This window comes from Pangasianodon hypophthalmus, chromosome 8 (assembly GCF_027358585.1).
Source record: "Pangasianodon hypophthalmus isolate fPanHyp1 chromosome 8, fPanHyp1.pri, whole genome shotgun sequence".
NCBI classification, from domain to species: Eukaryota; Metazoa; Chordata; class Actinopteri; order Siluriformes; family Pangasiidae; genus Pangasianodon; species Pangasianodon hypophthalmus.
In genome coordinates this window covers 30,455,462-30,462,961 of record NC_069717.1, presented here as the reverse complement: position 1 = coordinate 30,462,961, position 7,500 = coordinate 30,455,462, and the positions used below count along the sequence as shown (strand labels likewise).

Genomic DNA, 7,500 nt, shown 5'->3' with positions numbered 1-7,500 from the left:
TATTTAGGATTAAACAGGTCTTGGAGTGTCTTCATGAAATGTGTAGTGAAAACAGGAAGTGAGCTGTTAAGCAGGAAGTGAGCTGTATCAGTATCAGCAGAAAACACAGCAGCACGTCTTACCTTTACAATGAGTTATAGTGTATATACACGTATTAGCTTTAGATCAATCAGTATACAGACATATTCACTTGTTAAATCTATAACACTAACACTACAGCTCACAGTTCTGAGAGATTAATATACAGCACTCATCACTGTAAGCTCCTTACCTTGTTGCTAACAGAAGACAAACATAGATGTATCTGTGTTTATTTCCCACTTTGTAACTCAAATACATGGAGGTCGAAAATGATGTAGTTCCAAGTTCTGATGTCCTGCTTTCAAGGTAGGTCAAATGCAGCATAACTCCTGTGGGAACTCTGAAGTAGGAAAGAAACCACCCCAATGAAGAAGTTTTGTACTGCAGTACCAGAACCTGTACTGTGTGTGGATGTAAGACCAAAAAAGTTTATATCTAAACCAGACATTTCCATCTTTCATACTAACTCCGGCTCTTTCCCCACCAGTGAAGTGAAAAATCAGTTTCCATTGTGAATTTCTAGTCCAACAAGATTGCCCATCACATGCCTGCTGCCCGAATCCCACTGCACCTAAACCCCACCCTTCATCTCGTAGGTTGCGAGACCATTGTTACATTGGTCTCCATCTCGAGGCCTGACTCCAGGAGCGGGTCACAGTAACTCTAATCTGGGCAGGAACACTCACTGATCATGTTTAGGATCAGTGTCTGTCCTCTTCCCTCAGACCTGTTCACTATAGACCTATTCAGATTGGAGTAGTTTATCAGGGGAATGTATGTAATAAATTTTTTCTCCTCAGTTATAAAACTCTCACATCCGGACAGCAATAAAGTTACCACAGGAGGAGTGAATTTCTTATTTTTCATTTTGGGAAGTGTTTTAATTCTGGGGGAGGATCACCGCTACATACGCTTCAAGATTAACTAAACTCAAACATCTTTTTGTCCAACATGAAGTGATATCTGCATAGAAAATCACAGACTTGTATCCAGACTAAAATTATCAAGACAAGCGCTGAGTTTGGTGAAAAACATTAGGTGATTTGGCCTGTAATTTTCTCAGAGGATGGAGAAAAATACTGACATGGCTGATCTGGACGGAAATAAAATCTCAGAGTAACACCTGTAAAATAGGAACTTTCCCTAGGATCCCATGTATAATTAATCTGATCACATGCTATGATCACACATGCACCTTAAAACAGACCTCTTGGAAATTAGAATGTAAATAGCATCAGACTAAATTGGTAGTATTCCAAATTGTACACCATCAATATTAATTTAAAGCCAGATAACTTGATAACTGACCATGTAAATGACAATACAACCACATTAGATCAGTGATTAGAATGCTTTACCTCCCTTCAAGAGACCGATCTAATTTAGCTAATTTCCGCATCAAACAGATAATTCCAGAAACAATCAAACCTCTTCTAAAGATAAACAATTCTTCCCTTAGCATTGACTATGTACCTAAATCTTTTAAATTAGCAGTTATCAAACCCCTGATTAAAAACCTGACCTTGACCCCTGTCAGCTGTCTAACTATAGACCAATATCAAACCTCCCCTTTATCTCCAAGGTCCTAGAAAAGGTTGTAGCACAGCAGCTATGCTCATACTTACATAGGAATAACATTCATGAAATGTATCAGTCAGGATTTAGGCCTCATCATAGCACAGAGACAGCGCTGGTTAAAGTGGTAAATGACCTACTACTGGCCTCTGATCAGGGTTGTGTCTCCTTGCTTGTGCTGCTTGATCTTAGTGCAGCTTTTGACACCGTTGATCATGCTATTTTCCTTGACAGACTAGAAAATGCTGTTGGTGTTAAGAGAACAGCTTTCTCTGTTATGCCGATGACACAGTTATATGTTTCACCCCCAGCTTCATAAACTTGAGGAATTCCTGCTTTGATCAAAAGGTGCAGGCTATTTGTTGGTACCTTGAATAGTGAAGACTACACCAGGGGCAGAGCTTTCTCTTACAAAGCCCCAGAGTTATGGAACAGCCTTCCAGTTAGTTATGATGTCATATCTAGTTGTGCTGGAGTCCCTATTTGCACTTTGAGCACAATGTACATCTTCTACCATTAGAAGACAAAAGCATACCTAATAAGCTGAGCTCTCTGTCTCCGTCTGTCTGTCTGTCTGTCTCTCTCGCTCTCTCTGTGTCGAGCTACACATGCTTCTCCTGAGATACCAGTGATCCTGACTTCTGCTCTCTGGACCTGCCTGATCAATCCTGATGCCCTACTTCTTCTTAGAGCCTCAGTCACCTGAAAATCACTCACTGCTGCTGAGGATGGCCCCCATATGGACAGCCTACAGATCACCACGAGGTTACTGTGGCTAGTGCCACACAGCTCAGTGGCTAAGACGTTGGCCTAATGATCAGTCGGTCATGAGTTCAAACCCCAACACCACCAACCTACTGCTGTTGCTGGGCCCCTGAGCAAGGCCCTTAACCCTCAACTGCTCAGTTGTATAAATGAGAGGAAATGTAAGTCTCTCTGCATAAGAGCAAGTGCCATAACTGTAGAAACACACAAACTCTTTCACCACCACAAGGCCTCCATCCATGGAAGAGATATTTTGTGTTCTTTTATATTATTTATATTTATATATTTATATTATACACATCTACCAGGTTTATTAGTTATACTGATATACATAGTTTGTATTAAACTTTAAACTCTGTGTGTAGTTTGTGCAGATGTGTAGTGTTTAACGTGTTTTTAACAAAGTTCTGGTGGAATTTTAGCTTGAGGCTTTTTAAAATCAGCTCTTCATGTTTTATTCAGTTTATTTTTACAGCTTTACATGTTTATGCTTATAAAAATGTGCAGTGTGTGTTCTGAGGTGAAGACAAGAAACATCATGCTTACACTCACTTTAACATGACACAAACCAGACAGTCTGTGTGTGTTGTATGTTCCTATATGGACAGTACAACATGTTCCTGAGTTCAGCACTCACTGAGGCTTGACACTTGTGTGTGTGTGTGTGTGTGTGTGAGTGTGTGTATCCCGCCCACTTCAGATCCAGTTAAACTCTGTGCATTCAGATGACTGAGCTCAGTCGGAGTGATTTCTCCTTCTTCACTTTTTCACTCTGCTCTGTTTCTCATTCACTTAATTTAATTTAACAAAGTTCTCCTCTTTAATCTGTTCATTCCTCTAATACCTCTAGTCTGTTCTCCTCCTTTCTCCTCTGTTTTGTCCTTTCTCCTGTTGTTGACCGTACAGTGAAGATGCCCAGTCAGAGGAAGAAGAGACAGCGCCGAATGAGGAGGCTGGTGAGAGACACACTCTTTATTAACACCTTTACTAACACTTTATTATTGTTCAGCACAGTGCAGTGCGTAATGTAGTGTTTGGTTTAGTTTTGTTTTGTTTTGTTTTGTTTATTGGGTAGTTTATTGTGTAATTTAGTGTGTAGCGTGGATGGAGTTTGGGACCTTTTCAGTAATAATTCAAATGAACGTGAGAAAGATCAGATGAATGAGTGAAGGAGGAAACAGTGAGAGTAAAGAGTGGATGAATGAGTGAAGGAGGGAAGAGTGTTGAATTTTACTTAGTTAATAAATTTACAAAATATTTATTGTGTAGAATTTTACAGGAATGATAATAAAAGGATAAAGAATGCAGACACTCGCGCACACACACACACACACACACACACACACAGTAGAGCCCAAAAGTGAGTACTAGTGAAAATGCTACTATTTTGAATTCTTTTCTAATTTAATACAACAATTATTATTACAAATTTTATTACTGACAACAACTTGAGTGAAAAGTAGAATATCATATATATATATATATATGTTACAGGAATATCAGATTCAGAAAACTTTATTGTCTGTCACGCCACTGTTAGTTTTTGAAATAGTTTAAATAGACAGGGCTTAGAGTCATGGGATAAAAATAAACTAAACCTCCTCTCTCTCTCCCTCTCTCTCTCTTTCTCTGTCTCACACACACACACACACACATCTGAGAACAGAGGGAGAAACAGACGTAGAGACAGACAGGATGTCACATTTGGTGTGTTTGTGTCTCTGCTGCTGAGAAACACTGACACTAATCGGGTGTTAATTACAGCACCACCTGTTTCACTCAAAATAACTGACAGATAGACAGATAGATAGATAGATAGATAGACTGTAAAATAAAATAAAACTAAGCAAAAGTTTTCCAAATATGTCTAACACCAGCTAGGTTGAGCTAGCCAGCATGAGTTATATAGATAGCTAAGAACAGTTTTCACTGAACCTCAAATTCAATTCAATTCATTTTTATTTGTATAGCGCTTTTTTACAAAGGTCATTGTCTCAAAGCAGCTTTACACAAACGAAAGTAAAGTGAAGTGTGTGTGTGTGACGTCTCTGATGAGCAAGCAGGGCGACGGTGGCAAGGGAAACTCCCTGAGATGGTGATAGGAAGAAACCTTGAGAGGAACCAGACTCAACAGAGAACCCATCCTCATATGGGTTTACACTGTAAAGACAACATTAAGACGAGTGTATCACACCTGAATGCCGGCATGTGATGTGTGTGTGTTCATGTGTGTGTTTACATACATACCTGATATAATTTAGTTAGTAAGTAGAACAGACGGCTAATTCTTGCTAGCTTAGCTAGTTAGCTACCATTCATTTCATATGAAATTATAAATGTTTTTATAAGTACTCAGTCAGCATATTCGACCTCTAGTCTTTTACGTCAGTTGCAATGCACCATTTTTTAACTGTGTTGTTTTCTTGTGGGTTTCTTACAACATGTGCTATTTACACATTCATATTTTTTGTGAGCTTTTACTAAAAAAACTGATTTTGTTCTTTTTAACAAATTGTTGTTGAAGTTGCACTTCAGTCGTTTTTCTGTATGTAAACAACATTCTAAAAATTCTCATATGACTTGTGGAGTAAGAACATTTATATTTTGCTAAGTTTACAAAGTTTAAGATAAAGAAATAAAAGCTCTTATTTTTTGCTATAAGGCTTTGCTTTTTTGTTAAAAATGGGACATTTTGCACTCAGTCTTATGCGTCTGATTGCAAGAGGCCTTTAGACTTTGCGCAGTATAATTTTATTCATCGACTGGACAAGCGATTTAAAGTTGACTCAGTTTTAGCTGCATCTGTTCAGCGTATTTTTCTGATCTACAGCAGGGAGAGAGTTCAAGGTAGAAAAATTTCCTTGGCTGAAGTTATTATTAGTTTATTAGTTAGTTTATTAGTTAGTTAGTTTATTAGTTAGATAGTTTATTATTTAGGCCAATTTTACTTCAGTCGACACAACAGTGCAGCTTGTTCAGCAGCGTAAGAATTAGAAAAGTGCAGGTTATAATCAGGTACTTCATTTTGTTTTATTAAGAAGATGAGTAATTTTTACAGTGTAGCTATTCAGATCTATTGATTGAAAATGAGATTATTTACAATAAGGATTATAATAGAAATTCACACACACACACACACACACACACACACACTGATGAGCTATTAAAAAACAAAGACTGTGATTTGGACTTTAATAAACGTGTGTTGTGTTTATGTAGCACTGAGAGAGAGAGAGAGAGAGAGAGAGTGTTGCATTCTTTGCCTCTTTTGGTTGTGTTGTTCAGTGAGAGGATTTCTTGTGATTCTGTTTTTCACAAAACACACACACACACTCTCTCTCTCTCTCAGTGCTACATACAACCCGCATTAAATCCTCTAAGCTCTACTATTTTAAGTAGTGTGATATTTGTGAAGTGTTTTATTGAAGAAATACATAACGTGTGTGTGTGTGTGTGTGTGTGTGTGAACAGCAGGGACAGTGGAGAGTTCTGGAGGATCAGAATGTAATTACTGGAAAAAGAAACTCAGGAGTGTGTGGTGTTTCTGCTCCAATTCTTAAACAACCCAAAAAAACTCAGTTGAAAGCTCAAGCAAAAGTTCCAGTTTCAGAACCAGAAGTGACGTCCGTCCCAGAACTGCTGACTCCTCAAGCCACAAAACACAAAGTGATAGAAACCACAGAAGTGGAAGCTGCAACAGAAGTCCATGTTTCAGAAACAGAAGGTCCAGAGATTTCCATTCCAGAAGAGAAGAAAAGACCAGAAACTTCAGCTCCAGAAGAAGTCAAAGAAGTTAGAGCTTCAGACAACATCAGAGTTCTAGAAGATGTCAGAGCTCCCGAAGAAGTTAGAGCTCCAGAAGAAGTCAGAGCTCCAGAAGAAGTTAGAGCTACAGAAGACGTCAGAGCTCCAGAAGATGTCAGAGCTCCCGAAGAAGTTAGAGCTCCAGAAGAAGTCAGAGCTACAGAAGAAGTTAGAGCTACAGAAGACGTCAGAGCTCCAGAAGATGTCAGAGCTCCTGAAGAAGTTAGAGCTCCAGAAGAAGTCAGAGCTACAGAAGAAGTCAGAGCTCCAGAAGACGTCAGAGCTACAGTCGATGTCAGAGCTCCAGAAGAGGTTAGAGCTCTGGAAGATGTCGGAGATCCAGAAGAAGTCAGAGCTGCAGAAGGAGCCAGAGCTCCAGAACAGATGATAGCACCAGAAATAAAAGAAGCACCAACACTGGAAGCTCCAGAGGTGATAGAAGCTCCAGCAGTGATTCTGAGTACTGAAGCTGAAATTCTAGAAGATATTGCAGTATCAGAAGTACCATCACTAGAAACTTCAGATATGATGACACCACCAAAAATGGAAGCAGTTCCAGAAGTGATGCCAGTTCCAGAGATAGAAGCAGCTCAGGAAATTTCCACTTCAGAAGTGAAGAAAGAACCAGAATTTATGATAACAGTTTCAGAATTAACAACTCCAAAAGAAACTCTAGAAGTATCATCTCCAGAAGTTTCAGTTGCCGAAATAGAAGCTCAAGTGATGGAAGCCCCAAAAGTACCATTACTAGAAGCTCCAGATGTGACAACACCAAAAATGGAAGCATTTACAGAAGTGATGGAAGTCCAAGAAGTGACAGCAATTCGAGAAACTCTGGTATCACCAGAACCAGAACTGATGGTCATGCTAGAAGGTATACCAGAACCAGAAGTGATATTAACTCCAGAAATGGAAGCACAGGAGACGACAGCAGACATTCCAGCAGTTCTGTGTGAAGTTCCCATGAACGTTCCATCAGAAGAGCCTGCAGTTCAGGAGAACATCATCAGCACTGCATAAACACTGATAAAGGTATCATTTTAGGACTAGTTTTGTGTGTGTGTGTGTGTGTGTGTGTGAGAGAGAGAGAGAGAGACTGTGTGTGTGTGTGTGTGTGTGTGTGTGTGTGAGAGAGAGAGAGAGAGAGAGAGGAAGAGAAAGAGAGACTGTGTGTGTGTGTGTGTGTGTGTGTGTGAGAGAGAGAGAGAGAGAGAGAGAGAGATTGTGTGTGTGTGTGTGTGTGTGTGTGAGGGAGAGAGAGAGAGAGAGACTGTG

General features: G+C 39.5%; 1 protein-coding gene across 4 annotated transcripts in view; it reads left to right on the top strand.

Moving 5' to 3' along the window:
• LOC113525689 (Rieske domain-containing protein) overlaps nucleotides 1-7,500 on the top strand; it is a 37,500-nt gene that overhangs the window by 24,351 nt on the left and 5,649 nt on the right. For 3 of the 4 annotated variants that reach the window (XM_053236259.1, XM_053236261.1, XM_053236260.1), the window contains exons 4-5: nucleotides 1-3,377; nucleotides 5,893-7,257. The exon at nucleotides 1-3,377 is cut by the window's left edge and continues 491 nt beyond it. Coding sequence is in view for 1 of the 4 variants with exons in the window: in XM_034313694.2 (XP_034169585.2) it covers nucleotides 3,333-3,377; nucleotides 5,893-7,245 (1,398 nt within the window). In the remaining 3 variants the exon portion in view is untranslated. The remainder of the gene's footprint in view (nucleotides 3,378-5,892; nucleotides 7,258-7,500) is intronic. The other variant, XM_034313694.2, reaches the window with a different exon arrangement.